The sequence below is a fragment of the Mandrillus leucophaeus genome, unplaced genomic scaffold (assembly GCF_000951045.1).
Source record: "Mandrillus leucophaeus isolate KB7577 unplaced genomic scaffold, Mleu.le_1.0 Scaffold1114, whole genome shotgun sequence".
NCBI lineage: Eukaryota > Metazoa > Chordata > Mammalia > Primates > Cercopithecidae > Mandrillus > Mandrillus leucophaeus.
Genome location: NW_012099366.1, coordinates 324,671 through 344,245, shown reverse-complemented (window position 1 = coordinate 344,245; position 19,575 = coordinate 324,671). Strand labels below are relative to the sequence as shown.

General features: G+C 44.0%; 3 protein-coding genes across 4 annotated transcripts in view; 2 read left to right on the top strand and 1 right to left on the bottom strand.

Moving 5' to 3' along the window:
* PDIA3 (protein disulfide isomerase family A, member 3) overlaps positions 1 to 12,771 on the top strand; it is a 19,797-nt gene extending 7,026 nt beyond the window's left edge. Inside the window, exons 4-13 of the mRNA XM_011993844.1 lie at positions 2,567 to 2,674; positions 4,177 to 4,306; positions 6,539 to 6,655; positions 6,976 to 7,101; positions 7,792 to 7,974; positions 9,527 to 9,635; positions 10,562 to 10,690; positions 11,292 to 11,371; positions 11,565 to 11,622; positions 12,331 to 12,771. Coding sequence (XP_011849234.1) covers positions 2,567 to 2,674; positions 4,177 to 4,306; positions 6,539 to 6,655; positions 6,976 to 7,101; positions 7,792 to 7,974; positions 9,527 to 9,635; positions 10,562 to 10,690; positions 11,292 to 11,371; positions 11,565 to 11,622; positions 12,331 to 12,444 — 1,154 coding nt within the window. The 3' untranslated portion in view covers positions 12,445 to 12,771. The remainder of the gene's footprint in view (positions 1 to 2,566; positions 2,675 to 4,176; positions 4,307 to 6,538; positions 6,656 to 6,975; positions 7,102 to 7,791; positions 7,975 to 9,526; positions 9,636 to 10,561; positions 10,691 to 11,291; positions 11,372 to 11,564; positions 11,623 to 12,330) is intronic.
* Positions 12,772 to 13,857: 1,086 nt separating this feature from the next.
* On the bottom strand, positions 13,858 to 18,842 carry ELL3 (elongation factor RNA polymerase II-like 3). Of its 2 annotated transcripts, XM_011993867.1 has the most exons (12): positions 18,649 to 18,842; positions 18,303 to 18,497; positions 18,042 to 18,077; positions 17,575 to 17,687; positions 17,261 to 17,462; positions 17,068 to 17,153; positions 16,849 to 16,924; positions 15,794 to 15,977; positions 15,674 to 15,716; positions 15,379 to 15,550; positions 14,542 to 14,586; positions 13,858 to 14,459 (listed from the first exon to the last, which is right to left on the bottom strand). In XM_011993867.1, exons 2-12 carry the CDS (start codon positions 18,432 to 18,434, stop codon positions 14,349 to 14,351), a joined length of 1,200 nt encoding a protein of 399 aa, XP_011849257.1. In that variant the 5' UTR covers positions 18,435 to 18,497; positions 18,649 to 18,842; the 3' UTR covers positions 13,858 to 14,348. The 2 variants fall into 2 exon arrangements, with proteins under 2 accessions (XP_011849257.1, XP_011849248.1); XM_011993858.1 differs by lacking the exon at positions 18,649 to 18,842 and having other exon boundaries at positions 17,575 to 18,634.
* Positions 18,629 to 19,575, top strand: part of SERF2 (small EDRK-rich factor 2) — a 31,163-nt gene continuing 30,216 nt past the window's right edge. Inside the window, exon 1 of the mRNA XM_011993894.1 lies at positions 18,629 to 19,034. The gene's annotated coding sequence lies outside the window, so the exon portion shown is untranslated. The remainder of the gene's footprint in view (positions 19,035 to 19,575) is intronic.

Sequence of the window (19,575 nt, the reverse complement as noted above, 5' to 3'; positions counted from 1 at the left end):
CCTGTAATTCCAGCTACTTGGGAGGCTGAGGCAGAAGGATTGCTTGAACCCGGGAGGCGGAGATTGTAGTGAGTCGAGATCAGGCCACTGCACTCCAGCCTGGGGAACAAAGCAAGACTCCGTCTCCAAAAATAAAAAAATAAAAAATAAATAAAAATAAAAATGGAAGGCCAGGTGCGGTAGCTCATAACTGTAATCCCAGCTCTTTGGAAAGCCAAGGTAGGTAGATCACTTGAGGTCAGGGGTTCGAGACCAGCCTGGCCAACATGGTGAAACCCCATCTCCACCAAAAAATACAAAAATTAGCTGGGTGTGGTGGTGTACACGTGTAGTCCCAGCGACTTGAGAGGCTAAGGCAGGAGAATTCTGCTTGAACCTGGGAGGTGGAGGTTGCAGTGAGCTGAGATCACACACCACTGCACTCCAGCCTGGGTGACAGAGTGAGACCCTGTCTCAAAAAAAAAATAAAAATAAAAATAAAATTACCATATATATGATCCAGCTTCTGTATACCCACTCTGAGTATACATTAAGCCCTCACTTAATGTTATCAATAGATTCTTGGAAGCTGTAACTTTTAAGTGAAACAACCTATAACAAAACTTGGTGTTTTTTTTCCTCATCAATGTTATAGGAAACAGTGTTATTCTAGGACTTGCTGTGCATTCTTTCTCTTGAAGTTGCAGTTTCTGAGAACGTATGAATAATGTTAAGTGAGGACTTACTGTATACCCAAAAGAAGATAGTTGTACACCTATATCCACAGCAGCATTATTCATAGTAGCCAAAAGTTAGAAGAAATCCAAGTGTCTATCAGTGAATGAATAGTAAACAAAATACGGTATATGCATCCAGTGGAAGATTATTCAGCCTTAAAGAAGAAAATTCTGACTACATGCTGCTATATGATTCCACTTACATGAGGTAGCACAAATAGTATACAGAATTGTATGTTTAAAAATGGTTAACTAGGGCCGGGCACAGTGGCTCATGTGTGTAATCCCAGCACTTTGAGAGGTCAGGAGTTCAAGACCAGCCTGGCCAGCCAACATAGTGAAACCCCATCTCTACTAAAAATACAAAAAATCAGCCGGGTGTGGTGGCAGGTGCCTGTAATTCCAGCTGCTTGGGAGGCTGAGGCAGGAGAATCACTTGAACCCAGGAGGCGGATGTTGCAGTGAGCCAATGTTGCAGTCGCGCCATTGTGTTGCAACCTGGGTGACAAGGGTGAAACTGCGTCTCAAACAATCAAACAAACAAAAAAAATGGTTTAACAAGGCTCATGCCTGAATCCTAGCACTTTGGGAAGCTGAGGCAGGTGGATCGCTTGAGCCTAGTAGTTGGAGGCCATCCTGGGCAACATAGTGAGACCCCGTCTCTATAAAAATACAAAAAGCGAGCCAGGTGTGATAGTGCATGCCTGTAGGCCCAGCTACTCAGGAGACTGAGGAAAGAGATCTGATTGACCCTCCTGGGAGGTCGAGGCTGCAGTGAGCAATGATCATGCCACTGGACTCCAGCCTGAGTGACAAAAGGAGACCCTATCTCAGGAAAAAAAAAAAAAAAAAAAAATTGGAAACAAATGTCCATCAATTTTGTAGTTGTGTCTGGTTAAACTGTGGCACTTTTATAGTGAAACACTATGCATTGTAAACAATGTTTCTGTTAAAAAAAAACAAAACTTTTTAAAACAATAATAACGCTATGCCACTGTAATAAAAGGTTAAAGTAGCTCTTTATATATAATTGCCTGTTTATGCATAAAATGTCTGGAAGGATATACAAGAAACTGAAATCTTGGCTGGGCGCAGTGGCTCACGCCTGTAATCCCACCCAGCACTTTGGGAGGCCAAGGCGGGTGGATCACGAGGTCAGGAGATGGAGAACATCCTGGCTAACACGGTGAAACCCCGTCTCTCTAAAAAAAATACAAAAAAGGCTGGGCGCGGTGGCTCAAGCCTGTAATCCCAGCACTTTGGGAGGCCGAGACGGGCGGATCGCGAGGTCAGGAGATCGAGACCATCCTGGCGAACACGGTGAAACCCCGTCTCTACTAAAAAATACAAAAAAGCTAGCTGGGCGAGGTGGTGGGCGCCTCTAGTCCCAGCTACTCGGGAGGCTGAGGCAGGAGAATGGCGTAAACCCAGGAGGTGGAGCTTGCAGTGAGCTGAGATCCGGCCACCGCACCCCAGCCTGGGCGACAGAGCAAGACTCCGTCTCAAAAAAAAAAAAAAAAATTAGCTGGGCATGGTGACGTGCGCCTGTAGTCCCAGCTACTCGGGCGGCTGAGGCAGGAGAATGGCATGAACATGGGAGGCAGAGCTTGCAGTGAGCTGAGATTGCACCACTGCATTCCAGCCTGGGCGATAGAGTAAGACTCCGTCTCAAAAAAAAAAAAAAGAAACTGAAATCTTATATGGAGGAAACTGGGTGACTAGGGACAAGGGTGGCAAGAAAATTTCATCATATACCCTTTTGTACCTTCTGAATTTTGAATCATGAATAATTGCCTTCTCAAAAATTATAAATAAGTTGTGTTATTACAACTTTTATTTTGACTTCTAAGATGGAATTGTCAGCCACCTGAAGAAGCAGGCAGGACCAGCTTCAGTGCCTCTCAGGACTGAGGAAGAATTTAAGAAATTCATTAGTGATAAAGATGCGTCTGTAGTAGGTAAGTAGCAAATATTAAACCGTGCCACAGAATCATCAACTTGATTTCCAAAACCCTCCATGTCTGGGAAAGCCACAGAATTAAAGCAGTTAAGGAAACCTTGGGGCAGTTGAAAAGGCAACTGACAGAATTGGGTTAGCAGTTAATATAATGTACTATAGTACATTATATAATTAGTATATAATGTAATTATAATGTGGGGGCAATTGGTGTTTTATTTGGGTGGGTTTGTGTTCTTATAGATGTGAAGGTTTAATTTCAATTAAAGGACTAGGAGGGGTGGGCATGGGAGAAAAAATAAAGGACTAGGATAGGAATATCTTCAGCATTTTCTAATGCTTCTTAAACTCTGAGATTTAACTCATATAATAAGGTAGTTATGACTGAAAATAAGGTTTTGAGGTTGGAAGATACAAGTAAATAATAAAACTCTGCTATTTTCACAATAATTAGGGAACTTAAAAGTTAAAATCAGATTGCTAGGATTTGTCTTGTTTTTGCAGCATTCATTGCTTTCTCATGTGTCGCAATATCTCATTTTTAAATGACATGAGCAAGTTAAACACTTTCTGCATCTTAGATGTTCATTGTTTTGTTTTTTAAATGTGATATATGATAAATTTGACTAAAAAATAAATATAAACGTAAAAGCTATGTTTGTACTTCTCTTAGTCTCCTAATTACTGTAATAAAACTGACTTTTGCTGGGCGCGGAGGCTCACGCCTGTAATCCCAGCACTTTGGGAGGCTGAAGCGGGCAAATCACCTGAGGTCAGGAGTTCTAAACCAGCCTGACCAACATGGAGAAACCTTAGTCGGGCGTGGTGGCACATGCCTGTAATCCCAGCTACTTGGGAGGCTAAGGCAAGAGAATCGCTTGAACCCAGGAGGCAGAGGTTGGGGTGAGCCAAGATCGCGGCATTGCACTCCAGCCTGGGCAACAAGAGCAAAACTCTGTCGCAACACAAAAAACAAACAAACAAAAAATACTGACTTTCTGGCAGCAGAATATGGTTTACTATTTAAATTTGGCCAAAAGCCACTTTTTATCACCTAAATTTTACTGATTCTTTTTCGTTTACAAGGAGTTAGCATGTATTCATTAAACATTTATGTTTTAGTCACTTTTCTAAATGAGTAGTTCTAAAGACAAAGAAAAAAATTGGGTGAAGTGGTTTACAGTTTATTTTGAGGTATCATCTTAATCCTTCTGATACCTGAAACTCTTAAGCAATTTGCCCGAATTTGTTCAATTATGGGAAAGTAGAATGAAGACTTGAACACTGACAAATTTTCTCCCTTGGCTCTCTCAAGAAATGTGTCCGTAAAGGGTAGAGGGAAAATTCTCATCCTAAATATTGTGCCTGTCTGAGGTAGTCATGACAAAGCAGACCCAGTCCTCAAAATAGAACGAAACCCTTGAAAAATAGACGTTTACGGTTTGGAATATCTATCTGTTAGCACTTATTGCTTCTTCCTTGTGTTTAATATTTTCTGTATAGGTTTTTTCGATGATTTATTCAGTGAAGCTCACTCTGAGTTCCTAAAAGCAGCCAGCAACTTGAGGGATAACTACCGATTTGCACATACGAATGTTAAGTCTCTGGTGAACGAGTATGATGATAATGGAGAGTAAGTGATTGAGTTGAATCTCCAGACGAAGTATTATTGTGTGAACTGGTGTGATTGATTGACTGATTGATTGATTGGGACAGGGTTTCACTCTGTCACCCAGGCTGGAGTGCAGTGGTGTGATCTCTGCTCACTGCAACCTCCGCCTCCCAGGTTCAAATGATTCTCACGCCTCAATCTCCTGAGTAGCTAGGAGTACAGGCACGTGCCACCATACCTGGCTAATTTTTGTATTTTTAGTAGAGACAGGGTTTCATCATATTGCCCAGGCTGGTCTCAGATTCCTCTGCCTCCCAAAGTGCTGAGATTGCAGGCATGAGCCACCGTACCCATCTGAATTGGTCATTTTTATACCTAATTTTTCCCAAGGGTTTATTGAGTACTTTCGAGGCATTATGCTACATGCCAGAAACTATTGCTGCCTTCAAGGAACAACCCTCTATCTAGTAAAGGGAGATTGTATACATGAACATATGTAAAAATGAAAGTATAAGTATATATAGAACTATATGCAGAGTGGTTGGAAGTACAAAAGAGGGAGTGATTGTTTTTCTTCTTTTGGGGTAGGTGGGTAATATCAGAAAAATTCATAGAGGGGGTGACTCTTGAAGGATGAGGTTTATAGCCTTTGAAATAAAAATTATTCCAGATAGAGCACCAGGAGTGAAGGCCTTGAAATGTAAGATAGCCTAGGCATGTTGGGGCCCATAGTACTGCTGGAGTATTGTTTGTGATTGAGATAATGAAAGATAAGATTGGAGTATTAAGCAAAGACCAAATTATAAATTTTAAGTGCCATACAAAAGAGCTTAGATTTTATCTTTTAGACATTTGAGAGCCATTGAAAGACTCTGGGCTGGGGAGTAATGCCTAGTGTTCTATTATTAGAATACTAAGCTTGTGGGAGTGGTAGCCTCCTGCTCAAGGTCATTGCCAAGGTCTGATCTTTCACAAAAACAATTTACAACCTCCCACATAAATGGGTTAAATTTGTGAAGAAGTCACTGGCAACCACATGATAATGGTTTGAAGGGGGAATGGTGAAAGGCATTCAAAGGATTCTAAGGAGAATTCTAAGGATTATAAGGAGAATCTAAACTGAGGATGACATGTGAGAGTCTAAACTCGGTCAACAGCATTAGTGGCAATGGATAGGAAGGAGTGAGTATAAAAAATGTAAACAATAGTCACTAACCATGTGTGAAAAGGAGAAGATTTAGAGTAAGTTTGAGTTTTTTGTTTTTATTTTTTTCAGACGGAGCCTCACCCTTGTTGCCCAGGCTGGAGTGCAGTGGTATGATCTCGGCTCACTACAACCTCTGCCTCCTGGGTTCAAGTGATTCTCCTGCCTCAGCCTCCTGAGTAGCTGGGATTACAAGTGTGCACCACCACACCTGCCTAATTTTTGTGTTTTTAGTAGAGACAGGGTTTCATCATATTGGCCAGGCTGGTCTCAAACTCCTGACCTTTGGTGATCTGTCTGCCTCAGGCTCCCAAAGTGTTGGGATTACAGGCATGAGCCACCACACCCAGCCTGCTATTGTTTCTAAAGGTTTGAAAATCTACTCTAACCCCCTTTTGAGATAATGAAAAAGCTGAAGACCAGAAGGATTAAATTGAGACCTGGTCCAATGTGTTTGGAATTAGTTGGGGAACTATGATTAGAACCACGTTCTCTTAATTTTCCAACCCAAAATGTATTCAACCCTATACCCAATTATTGCACTTAAGATTAAAGTGGTTAGCATCTTAGTGTTAATGAGACTGTCATGTTGCTGAATCTGTGGTACTAGAAAAGAGTCCTTGTGTGCTTAGATGTTGCTAGTTAAAAGTGGCAGCAAAAGTAGATAGTCTGAGCATTATATGAAACATGGGGGCTCCACCTGTAATCCCAGCATTTTTGGAGGCCGAGATGGGAGAATCACTTGAGCCTGGGAGTTCAAGACCAGCCTTGGTAACATGGTGAGACCCCCATCTCTATAAAAATTTTAAAAAATAAAAAATTAGTTGTGCATGGTGGTGCACACCTGTGTTCTCAGCTATTTGGGCAGCTGAGGTGGGAGGATCACTTGAGCCTGGGAGTTCAAGGCTACAGTGAGCTATGATCATACCACTGCACTCCAGTCTGAGCAACAGAGTGAAACCCTAGCTCAAAAAAAAAAAAAAAAAAAAAAAGGATGGGAGACAGTTCTTCTGTTATCTGCCTACTGAGACTTTTTTTTTTGTTTTAAGGGGTATCATCTTATTTCGTCCTTCACATCTGACTAACAAGTTTGAGGACAAGACTGTGGCATATACAGAGCAAAAAATGACCAGTGGCAAAATTAAAAAGTTCATCCAGGAAAACATGTGAGTACTTCTTTGTATCTTGTCTGGGATTTATTTGCTTGATTTTAGTTTGTTTACCTCAGTTATTAAGCAGAGCTATATTTTGGCTTAAACAGTCTATTTGGGGGGATTGTAATAATAATAGTTTGAGTTTACATTAAAGCAGTAATGTATGGGTGTTAGAACTCCTGTTGTCATCCTGTAAGGTATATATTGCTCAGTACTTGTCCTAAATGTTGAAAATCTCTTTCCTTCATAAATGCTATCAGTTACTTTGTGGCAACTTTATGATATAGCTAAAAACTTGCCAAGCCAGTTGATAATGGATTATTTCATTTCAGTTTCGGTATCTGCCCTCACATGACAGAAGACAATAAAGATTTGATACAGGGCAAGGACTTACTTATTGCTTACTATGATGTGGACTATGAAAAGAATGCTAAAGGTTCCAACTACTGGAGAAACAGGTAATAAGAATTATGTTTTTCCCACATGGACAAGTTTACCCAATGTATAAACAGTCCCTTCTAACTATCTTGTTGTTTCCTTAAGAATCTGTAAAACAATAAATGGTTCCTTAAGAAACTGTAAAAAAAAAAAAATTAAAATTACTGTCCTGTTACCATGTGTGGTATAAGAGCAGGAAAGAATGGGAACATTTGGCCTCCAAAAACTACATTTGAAGCCATAGGACAAATAACATAAACTGTTTTCAAAATCTGTTGGGCATGTATTTCATAGGTGTTTCTTTGCTTTGTGACACAGTGACTCTAAGTAGAAGGTGGAAATTTGATATAAAATGCACTTAAACATTGTGCTTACTTGCACATTTAGACTCTCAGTGCATTTTACCTTTACAAATTTTCTTTTCAGATCAGTCATTATGCCTAAAACAGATTTCAGTTGTATATTACAGCAAGATTTAGCAGGAATGCACCAGTTGATTGGGCATCACCAATTTGCCAGTGAAGTTCAGTAAGGCATTGAAGTATATCATAACCCTGTGTCAGGGCTCAGAAGCTCAGACTGTTCAGACTGATTCCAGAAGGCTAGAACTATAGAAGTTAGTCTTTGCTTTCCAGTCACTTGCTGCTTAGTTTCAAAAGTGCTTGACCACCCTGTATAGTCTTGGCACAAATGTCTCTTGTTTCCCACAGGGTAATGATGGTGGCAAAGAAATTTCTGGATGCTGGGCACAAACTCAACTTTGCTGTAGCTAGCCGCAAAACCTTTAGCCATGAACTTTCTGATTTTGGCTTGGAGAGCACTGCTGGAGAGATTCCTGTTGTTGCTATCAGAACTGCTAAAGGAGAGAAGTTTGTCATGCAGGAGGAGTTCTCGTGAGTTGCTAGTTGGGCTTTGATTCTCCAAGGCATTTATTAAAGCCTTTTATACTACAAAGGATTTCTAAAGAACAATAACCCTGGAATGTGAAGATAGGTCTTTTAATCAAGACCTATGACTGTCGTTTTTCTCAATTTAAATATAGATACTTTAGGCCAGGCACAGTGGCTCACACTTGTAATCCCAGCACTTTGGGAGGCCAAGGCGGCGGATCACCTAAGGTCGGGAGTTCGAGACCAGCCTGACCAACATAGAGAAACCCCGTCTCTACTAAAAATACAAAAATTAGCCAGACACAGTGGTGCATGCCTGTAATCCCAGCTACTTGGGAGGCTAAGGCAGGAGAATCACTTGAACCTGGGAGGCGGAGGTTTCAGTGAGCCAAGATCGTGCCATTGCACTCCAGCCTGGGCAACAAGAGTGAAACTCTGTCTCAAAAAAAATAAATAAAAATAAATAAATACATATCGATACTTTAAGGATTATGATCCTTAATGAATTCTGAAAACTAATGAAAGGATAGCAGGTTGGAATTCTTACATAATTCCACTTGGTCATTAATTGCAGATAGAGGCTGAGCACAGTGACTCACACCTGTAATCCCAGCAATTTGGGAGGCCAAGGTATGTGGATCACTTGAGGTCAGGAGTTCGAGACCAGCCTGGCCCACATGGTGAAACCCCGTGTCTATTAAAAATACAAAAATTAGCTGGGTGTGATGGTGTGCACCTGTAATTCCAGCTACTAGGGAGGCTGAGGCACCAGAATCACTTGAACCCGGGAGGCAGAGGTTGCAGTGAGCCGAGATCACGCCACTGTTCTCCAGCCTGGGTGACAGAGCAAGACTGTGTCTCAAAAAAACAAAAAAAGATAAGATTGGACAACCTCCTTTGGGCCAGATGTGGTTGCTCACACCTATAATCCCAGCACTTTGGGAGGCTGAAGCAGGAAGATCACTTGAGCCCATGAGTTTGAGGCCAGCCTAGGCAACATAGCCAGACCCTGTCTCTAAAAAATTGAAAAATCCAAAAAAAGATTGAACAGCCTCATTGATACGGATGTCATTTCAAACCAAACCATTCCCCCCTCATCCCTACAGAATGTATTTTCTTTTTGAAATACCACATGAGTCTAAAGTAAACTCAGAATCAGGAAGATCTTAAGACCCCAGAAACAATTTTTACCCTCACTTTCTGAGATTTTGGGAGATTGAGACAAGAGAAAATATTCCTTGTGAGACAACCAATAAAATGAAATACTGTAAACACACACTATCCTCCAGAGCAATAAGACCTGGTTCTTTTACAAAAATGAATCTCTAGCAGACCAATGATTCTTTCTCTGAACTTTGAAATCCACAAAGAACACACTAGAAATAAAAAACGGTTTGTTTCATCAGTCTGTAGTTCTGCATATTGAGAGATAAGAGTTCCCCTTTTTTTTAGCCTTGAAAAGCTAAAATACATAGTAACTGTTCAAAGCAATTGCTATAATTTTCTCAGTGGTGGGAACAGATTAACAAGCCTTACCCTTGTTTTCCAATTGTAGGCGTGATGGGAAGGCTCTGGAGAGGTTCCTGCAGGATTACTTTGATGGCAATCTGAAGAGATACCTGAAGTCTGAACCTATCCCAGAGAGCAATGATGGGCCTGTAAAGGTGAGGTACTGACAGCCTCATCAAGCTATGAGCAATTGCCTCTCCTCGTTTCTTTGTTCCAAAACTGTGGGGTCTAAATGAAGACTTCATTGGCCATCTCTTTTTTTTTTTTTGTCCTTACTCCCTGAGTCATAAAATAAGCATTGGCAGGCCAAGCGGTGGCTCATGCCTGTAATCCCAGCACTTTGGGAGGCCAAGGCAGGCAGATCATGAGGTTGAGAGTTCGAGATCAGCCTGCCCAACATGGTGAAACCCCATCTCTACTAAAAATACAAAAAAATCAGCCAAGTGTGGTGGCGGGTGCCTGTGTTCCCAGCTACTTGGGAGGCTGAGGCAGGAGAATCACTTGAACCCGGGAAGCAGAGGTTGCAGTGAGTCGAGATTATGCCACTGCACTCCAGTCTGGGTGACAAGAGTGAAACTCCATCTCAAAAAAAAAAAAAAAGCATTGGCAGGGCTCATAATGCTTGGTAGGGGCAAGAGTATAAAGCCTGCATAGAATTTTCTGATGAAATTTATATTGGGCTAAGTTACTCTTGAGGATAGAGCAACCCCTAAGAACAGTGTGTACTTTGAATTTTTTTATAGAGATGTGGTCTTACTCAGTTGCCTCAGCCTTCTGAGTAGCTTGGACTGCAGGCATGTGCCACCAAGCCTGGCTTGAAATTACTTTAAGGAACGGTTGGGTAGCACTTCTATATCCTGTAACTTCCTGAACATAGTTTGATAGGTGACAGACAAAGGAACGAGTTGGTATCTAGTGAATGACAACATCTTTAATCTGTAAATGTGATTTGGGGTTCTATGACTTACTTTCCTTGGTAACACATCAAATTAGAGAGGGATTGGGTCTAGAAACAAATACAGCTTGTGAATTTATTTTTTTATGTTACCTTACCAACTAGAGTTTCCTCTGTGTTTTCCAGGTAGTGGTAGCAGAGAATTTTGATGAAATAGTGAATAATGAAAATAAAGATGTACTGATTGAATTTTATGCTCCTTGGTGTGGTCACTGTAAGAATCTGGAGCCCAAGTATAAAGAACTTGGAGAGAAGGTAAGTATGAACCCTATTCTGATGATAACATTTGAGCGGGAGCAAAGTTTATAAATGTATTCAGCATTGGCTCATTTGCTTGGTTCCTAAGTACTTGTAGATTTTTTTTCCCAATTACTTGCTGTTTACTCACTTTCTCTTGACTGCCCCCTAGTGCTCCAGCCTGTGCAGTGCCTGAGATACCCACTTTTAACATTCCATTCCTCAGGCTCAATCTAGATAATAGTTCAAAATATCTAAGAACTTCTGAATTTTGGTAATGGCTTACATGAATCCATATGGTTCTTCATCTTAAAACATTTGACTTAGCCCCTGTAATGTCTTATTTGGACCAGGTAAATTTGAAGGTTGCAATATGTAGTCTTAATACAAGAGAAAAAAGGGAAGCTTGTGGAAAGTGAGGTACTACCATCTGCAAAGCACTCTTCCCACCTGAACAGCAGTTTATCTGCTGGAATTACAGGTGCGCACCACCACACCCAGCTAATTTTTGTATTTTTAGTGTTTGAAGAATGAGATTGTTTTAAGTCTTGAATTGACTTAAGTGTCCCTCTGTCACTGAAAATTTGAAATGTAAACATTTAACCTGTTTTATTAACAGCTCAGCAAAGACCCAAATATCGTCATAGCCAAGATGGATGCCACAGCCAATGATGTGCCTTCTCCATATGAAGTCAGAGGGTAAGTGGACTAAAAATTAACAAAAGTGTCTAGGCAATTGATTGGAATAAAGCTTGTAACCACCAGGAAATCATTACTAGACATAGTCTTCATATTCCAGTTGAAGGAAGAACCACTGATTCCTTCTTGGCTTAAGAGTTCTGCACATGAGCCCACATAACTGCTTCAAATTAATAAATGTTTCTTTCCCCAGTTTTCCTACCATATACTTCTCTCCAGCCAACAAGAAGCTAAATCCAAAGAAATATGAAGTAAGTGAATTGTCCCATATCCCCACAAATACATACACAGACATAAACACACACTCTTAAACATAGTTCTTTAATTGGGTTGGTTTATTTACTTATTTAATTTTATTTATTTTTGAGACGGAGTTTCGCTCTTGTTGCCCAGGCTGGAGTGTAATGGCGTGATCTCGGCTCACCGCAACCTCCACCTCCCAGGTTCAAGCGATTCTCCTGCCTCAGCCTCCCAAGTAGCTGGGATTACAGGCATGTGCCACCACCCTGGCTAATTTGTATTTTTTTTTTTATTATTATACTTTAAGTTCTAGGGTACATGTGCATAACGTGCAGGTTTGTTACATATGTATACTTGTGCCATGTTGGTGTGCTGCACCCATCAACTCTTCATTTACATCAGGTATAACTCCCAATGCAATCCCTCCCCCTGCTAATTTGTATTTTTAGTAGAGATGGGGTTTCTCCATGTTGGTCAGGCTGGTCTTGAACTCCTGACCTCAGGTGATCTGCCCACCTTGGCCTCCCAAAGTGCTGGGATTACAGGCGTGAGCCACCACGCCAGGCTAATTGGGTTTATTTAACTAAAAACTGTTTAAACTCTCATGGTCAGTATATGTGGCTGCTAATGTGCTTTTACAAACTCAAAAGTCTTCCTGTTTGGAGCAGATCAGGGTTATTTAAAAAGTTACATTTTTAAGGTAATCTTTCTGTTTTCAGGGTGGCCGTGAATTAAGTGATTTTATTAGCTATCTACAACGAGAAGCTACAAACCCCCCTGTAATTCAAGAAGAAAAACCCAAGAAGAAGAAGAAGGCACAGGAGGATCTCTAAAGCAGTAGCCAAACGCCACTTTGTAAAAGGACTCTTCCACCAGAGATGGGAAAACCATTAGGGAGGACTGGGACCCATATGGGAATTATTACCTCTCAGGGCTGAGAGGACAGAATGGATATAATCTGAATCCTGTTAAATTTTCTCTAAACTGTTTCTTAGCTGCACTGTTTATGGAAATACCAGGACCAGTTTATGTTTGTGGTTTTGGGAAAAATTATTTGTGTTGGGGGGAATGTTTTGGGGGTGGGGTTGAGTTGGGGGTATTTTCTAATTTTTTTTGTACATTTGGAACAGTGACAATAAATGAGACCCCTTTAAACTGTCTTACTTTCCACAAGATTGAGAACCAGGTGTTCTCTGCACACTATCACTGTTCAATAGAGCTTTCCTCAGTGATGGAAATGCTCTGTAATCTACACTGTTCAGTACAGGTAGCTATGGAGCATCTGAAATATGGCTAGAAACTACATTTTTAGTCTTCATTAATTTATATAGCAATACAGTTGCTACCATACTGATCACTGCAGCTGTAGACTGACTGACTGGGTCCATAATCACCTCAAAATTCTTTCAAAATTTATTATCTCTTTCTCTCCTTACATGTTTATTGCCCAGGCCTACCCTGGTGATTAGAGAACAGGTGAAGGGCCTTTCTTGTTAGGCTGTCCATGCCCTAAGGATGGGTTCCTGTTTATCCTTGCCACGCAGCTAAGCTTACTGCATATTTATACCTCCCAAGGACTGTTCTCTGCCCAGAAATGCCCTGTCAAGGGTGTGGCATCACAAGGTTTCATCCAAGTTGTTTCAGGAATTGCTGACACTGCTGGGTGCAGTTCTATCTCCCAAAGCCTAGGGTGTGGCCCTTTAACCTCCCCCTTCAGTAGAACTGGGAAAGGCAGTATCATTCCTAGTTATGAGTAAAGCATCCACTTTCTTTTGTAACAGTGAGGAACAGAAAGGACTGAAGAGTGATCTTTTGTCCAACTAAACCATTTATCTCCTTTTGTAGGTAAATTCAAATCCTGCCCAGTTATAGTTTTCAGTCACTGGATAATTCGAGGTAGGAGCGCTACTCTAGGTGATCCTAGGAATTCCTATGTTCAGAAAAGAATTTTCTTCCTACTATATAATTACAGTATGTAGCTGTCAATTTTAAGATGAATTTGATAGAGCCTTACAGCAAAGTATGTATCTTGGTCACACACAGAGCTTGGAAAAAGTAAGAGATGTCTAAACCATAATCTTAGAGATTCTAACTCATAACATCTGGGCTGGGGTCCAGGGATCTAATTGTTTAGAGAGCCCCAAAAGTGTCTCAGATGTGAAGGCAGGGTTAAGAACCACCTGCCTTGGAAGATTTAAGGAAAACATATGAACTTGTACAAAGGACACAGAAGCAGTCAGTTTTAGTTTTTTAGCCATGTTGGTAAAAAAGTTCATTTTCAGTACATGGGTAACACCCAGGCCCTTTCTCATTATATCTAGGTATGCTACAAGTTATTTTAGCTCTTACCAAAAGTTATTATTACTGTTTCCTTAGGGAGGCTAGTAGACTAAATTCACTTAGTTTGGTTTGTCTAATGTCCTCATTATCTTATCCTGAAGATGATGTCATTTCTCAGGACTTGAAAATGACTTGGCTGAACTAAAGGTAAAAAAGCCAAGCCTCTGTCACTTTTCCTAAACTCCTAGGCATAGCTATGGAGTCTTTGCACAGTGCCCACACCCCAAAAATTAACAATGAAAACCAAACCTCAGGAAGCTAGAGCAACTCTCTACTTGCCACCATGGACTCCAGTGGTCAGCATAAGAAAAGCAGATAGTTGCATTCTATTTAGTTTACAGCTGCTTTGTTCCTTCGTGTTTCACTAAGCAGAGGCTCAAGAATTCCCTTGATAACTTCAGCTGCCCCTGTTCTTTTCCTCAAACTCCAGGATGAGACCTTTAATGTGGGACAATTTCTGGTGAAGGTACTCACAGCGACGCTTTTCTTCTCTGTAACCTGGGTACCGCTGCAGAGAAAAAGCATCCATGTCAAAAAGTAAAAATTCTCATTTCTACCTTGCTTGCTTCCATTCCCCGACCTTGTCTTACCTTCCTGAACTTTTTATATTCCTGGACTATCTTGTCTTCCAGCACCTGAAACAGAAAATACTAGCACTGAGTTCAACATTAAGAAATAAAGAGAGGGGTGGCCAGGCACGGTGGCTCACACCTGTAATCCTAGCACTTTGGGTGGCCAAGGTGGGCAGATCATGAGGTCAGGAGATAGAGACCATCCTGGCTAAGACAGTGAAACCCATCTCTACTAAAAAATACAAAAAAATTAGCCAGGCGTAGTGGCAGGCGCCTGTAGTCCCAGCTACTTGGGAGGCTGAGGCAGGAGAAGCGTGAACCCAGGAGGCGTAGCTTGCAGTGAGCCGAGACCGCGCCACTGCACTCCAGCCTGGGCGAAGTGACTCCATCTCAAAAAGAAAAAAGAGAGAGGGGCCAGGTGCAGTGGCTCACACCTGTAATCCCAGCACTTTGGGAGGCTGAGGTGGGTGGATCACTTGAGGTCAGGAGTTCAAGACCAGCCTGGCCAACATGGTGAAACCCTGTCTCTACTAAAAATACAAAAATTAGCTGGGCATGGTGGTACATACCTATAATCCCAGCTATTCGGAAAGCTGAGGAACGAGAATTGCTTTAGCCTAAGAGGTGGAGGTTGCAGTGAGCCAAGACTGTGCCTGAGAGAGCTAGACTGTCTCAAAAAAGAGAAGTAACTTCCCTTCTCATTCTACTGAATGATACAATGATACAGACTAATTTTTCCCTTCAAACAGGTTTCCTTGTCACTGCTTAGTCACTTTATGAACACAGGCATACGGGTGGTTAGCAGGGGGTTAATGGCCAGTAGAGTTGGAAAGCCAGGCTGGGTCCTGTCATTACCTTATATTCCGGAGTTCCTCGCTGAACTCTTTTAATCTCTGCTCCCAGCTCTATGAACCTTTGGCTTGCAGTCCCAACACGGGCATGCAGGATGCGGTATTCAGCATAATCTGTCTCAAAGTCCTGCTCATAGGCATGTTGCTGTTCTGCACTGTGGATGGCCCTGTATTGCCTGCCAGGAGCAGAGAGCTGTCACCTTCAATTTCATTGCCCCTGAAAAGCCCTCAGCTTCCAGGAAGTATATCTTAATATATGCCCAAGGCTTCATGAAATTGGAAAAAGCAAGGGAACTCACAGGAGATAGTCTGGTACATCTTCAGGGCTTGGGGATTCAGAATCTAGGAAGGAATCAAGAAAACACAAGTGATTATAAGTCTTTTCCACTGGCATTTTTACCTTCCTTTCATTAACTCACCTTCTTGAACTGAGGAACTGCATTCTAATCTGGGGTCCATGTCTTCATCCTTATCTTCTTGCTCCCAATCTTCTCCCTCTTGTAAATCCTGATTGGTCAGGCCTTGTAGGGGGCTTGGCGCTAAAGGCAGAGTTCTGAACCTCTTTTCTTCTAGTTCTACAGTGGCCACAGGCACTGAACGTTTCTGTTGAGGAAAATATCTGTGTGACATAAACAGCCAAGAGCTTCCTAAATATGTTCTTTTCTCAAGAATTCCTCCTAGGCTGGGCACAGTGACTCATACCTGTAATCCCAACCATTTCAGAGGCTGAGGTGGGGGAATCGCTTGAACACAAGATTTCAAGACTAGTCTGGGTAACATAGTGAGACCCTATCTCTGCAAAAAAATCAGAAAATGAGCCTGGTGTGGTGGCACACACCACCTGAGGAGGGAAAATCAGTTGAGCCCAGGAGTTCAAGGCTGTGGTGAGCTGTGATCATACCACAACACCCTAGCCTGGGTGACAAGAGTGAGACTAAGAAAAAAAAAAGGATGGCTTGAACCCAGGAGTCTCCAGCCTGGGGAACAGAGAGACTTTGTCTCTAAAAAAATTCCTCCTATATAATGAGCTTCCAATTTCTTTCTTTCTTTCTTTTTTTTTTTTTTTTGAGACAGAGTTTCACTCTTTTTGCCCAAGCTGGAGTGCAATGGCGCGATCTCGGCTCACCGCAACCTCAGCCTCCCGGGTTCAAGCGATTCTCCTGCCTCAGCCTCCCGAGTAGCTGGGATTACAGGCATGTGCCACCACCCTGGTTAATTTTGTATTTTTAGTAGAGACGGGGTTTCTCCATGTTGGTCAGGCTAGTCTTGAACTCCCAACCTCAGGTGGTCCACCTGCATCGGCCTCCCAAAGTGCTGGGAATACGAGCGTGAGCCACCGCGCCCGGCCTGAGCTTCCAATTTCTAAGTTTTCACTTGACTAAAAGTGCTCTTCAAAATAGTCTTTGCCACTGTTTCATTATATCAATGTTAGAAAAAAAAAAAAAAAAGAAAAGCCCTTGCCATTATAACTTACCTTGTCCAGACGTTTCCGGCTGGCAGAGGAAGGCAGCGCCTGAACAGGTTCTCTGTTTGGAAGATGGGTCTGGTTTCTAGGATATTTTCAGGGAATGGGACAGATGAAGACCAGGGTAGGAGGTGGAACTGGATCTTTTATTACAACATTTAAGAGTGGAGATTAGAAAGGAAGACAATGCCAAAGCTTCCCATGTTAGTCCCACCCCGTCCCAAGTACCTCACTTCCCACTGTGCCATGTGCTCCCTTGAGGATCCTGGGAGTGACTGTCCTTGGTTGCTTGCCAGTGGATCTGACACTGACACCTGGTGGGGAAAGTGGCAGGAGCACTTGGTTTCCTGGAGTACTGGGATACCTTGGACTTCAGCCTTTGCCCCACCTTATCACAACTCCCTGCAGTTTCTGGCCTCACCTCCTCTAGTGCTATCTGTGGCTGTGATACTACATCTCCTTCAGAATAGTTTCCTGTGTTCTGCCAACTCTCAGGATGTCTGGCATCTTCAGGCAGGTTGTGTCCCTGAACTGATAATGGGGCTGGGATAGAATCCATGGCTGCCCAAATAATGAGGCGCTCCCTGAGTGAGCCCAGACAGTGGAGGCGGTTAGACCCAGACCTGGAAAGGCGTGGTGGAAAAAAATAGGGGGGTGAGCTCTTAAGCACCTCTCCACATTTCCCTCCCCCACTTTCCACAAACCCCTTCTTGCCTGCTACCTGTTCCCCCTTACCTGACGAAGCGTTGGCACACAAGGTCTAAGCTACCACCAGCGCCCTCCTGGCAGCACTGGGACACTATGAAGGAGAAGAGGCAGGACCAGCCAGGGCCTGGGAGCCTCAGATACTGGAGGTGGAAGGAGACGGTAAGCCCCATGAAGTCAGCCCCTCCCCCTCCTGCCGCCGCCACTCCTCCGGGAGCCAGCCTAAGTAAGACTAAGACGGGTCCCACAGGGCTCGTTAGCACACCAGGTGCAGCTGGGCCTGAGTTCCCCAGGAGGCTGAAACAGCACAGTCCCCTCAACCACAGCCCCCTGGGACAACCCCAGCAGCCTCCTCGCCCCATTTGGAGTTCAGTTCTCGGAAATACCTCAGACCGTGACCACTCGCAGCCTCCGGCCCCGACCGCACCTTCCACCTCCAGTCCACGTTTATGCTCCCTTGCCCTAACCTCGCTCACACACCCTGAGCTCGCACTTACCCCTCGGTGGCCTTGGAAGGCAATCACCGGCCGTACCTGCGGGGAGAGCGAAGATGTGACCATTGAGCGCAGGTGAAGCGGTATCCCCAGGATCCGGGGTCCGGAGCCCGGGATCACCTGCCTAGCCGGCTTCACTTGGAGAGGTGGGGAGGCCAGAGCTTGCGGATGCCGCTCCCTCTCCCCTGCACCTTCTCCAGGGTCGCCGGCTGAGGCCCAAGGTTCCCAGGGGCAGGGACTAGAGAAGAAGGGGGCCGGCCGTACCTGTTGCCGCTGACACTCTTGCAGCGCCCGCAGCGCAGCGTCGTTGAGCCTGAGCAGTAAGAGGCTGGTCCGGGCAGCTGGCGTGAAACAGAGCCGGCGCTGTCCACTCAGAGGCTCCTGGAGCTCCTCCATGGCGAAGAGTTCGAGTGCAAGCAGCACGGGGGCCACAGGCGAGGGCCACCACCGCCACCTCCTCTGTGCAAGGTTTGGCTGGCACACCCGGTAACCCACGTCTGCCCCACCCTCCGCCCGGAACCCGCCCCTGGCCCCACCTCCGGCCAGCACTACCCTGAGGTTTCCCAGCCGCGTGGGCGGCGCTTCGCTTTCCCGGGCCAACCCCCCGGACCTCGGCGCTCTCTTCTAGGATCTGCGTGAGTCGCTTTGGGCTATCGGAAGAGCTATCCCCATTTCTCGGGAGAAAGAGTCCGCGACCACTGTCTGACCTCTCACCCAGAGTCCCCAGTCCTGCCTCAGTTTCCCCAGCGACCCTGAATTTGGAGTTGCTGTCTCTAAGCGAAAGCTGAAACTGCAACCCTTTGAGGGTTTCAGCCACAGAGGGGCGGGAGAAAGGGCCTGATTGGTAGGCGGGCTCAGCGGTTCGCGCCCAGTTAGCCCCGAGCCTCGGAGACCAGAGGATGGCTGACCCGAAGGGGCACCCGAGACAGCGCTTGGGCTTTTTCCCGCCCGCCGTTCCACCGCGGATCTGAAACCGGTTTCTAATAGACTGGAGAGGTAATCGGGCCCTGCGGTTGTGGTGGCAGCAGCGAAAGTTGGCTGTCACCGACTGGAGCGCCCCCCACTGGTGGGCAGGGATGCGGGCGCGGGTAGTGGCAGGAAAGTTGCAGGGCAGAGAGCCAGAACCCAGTCCTAGGTCTCATCTCGTGGCCTAAACACACGTCAGAGTGGTGAGACCGCTCCCTGAGGAGGGCCAGGAGCTGCCATGAAGTCGCCAGGCATTCCAGAGGGCCAGATCCTGGTGCAGTGAGACCCTCTGGCCAGCCCTTGGTGTTTCCACTTGTTCCTGTTTGATTATATTTCCCAAGAGCCTTAATGTTGTCCTGTTTCCTAAGCAGGATCCGTCTGTTAAATCCCTGGACCTGCACAATCCCAGGGAACCTTAATGTCCTCCACTACAAATAAAATTACCTATACATTTGTCAAAACTCATCAAAAAAATACACATAATTTTTTTTTTTTTTTTTTTTTTTTTTTTTTTTTTTTTGAGACGGAGTCTCGCTCTGTCACCCAGGCTGGAGTGCAGTGGCGCGATCTC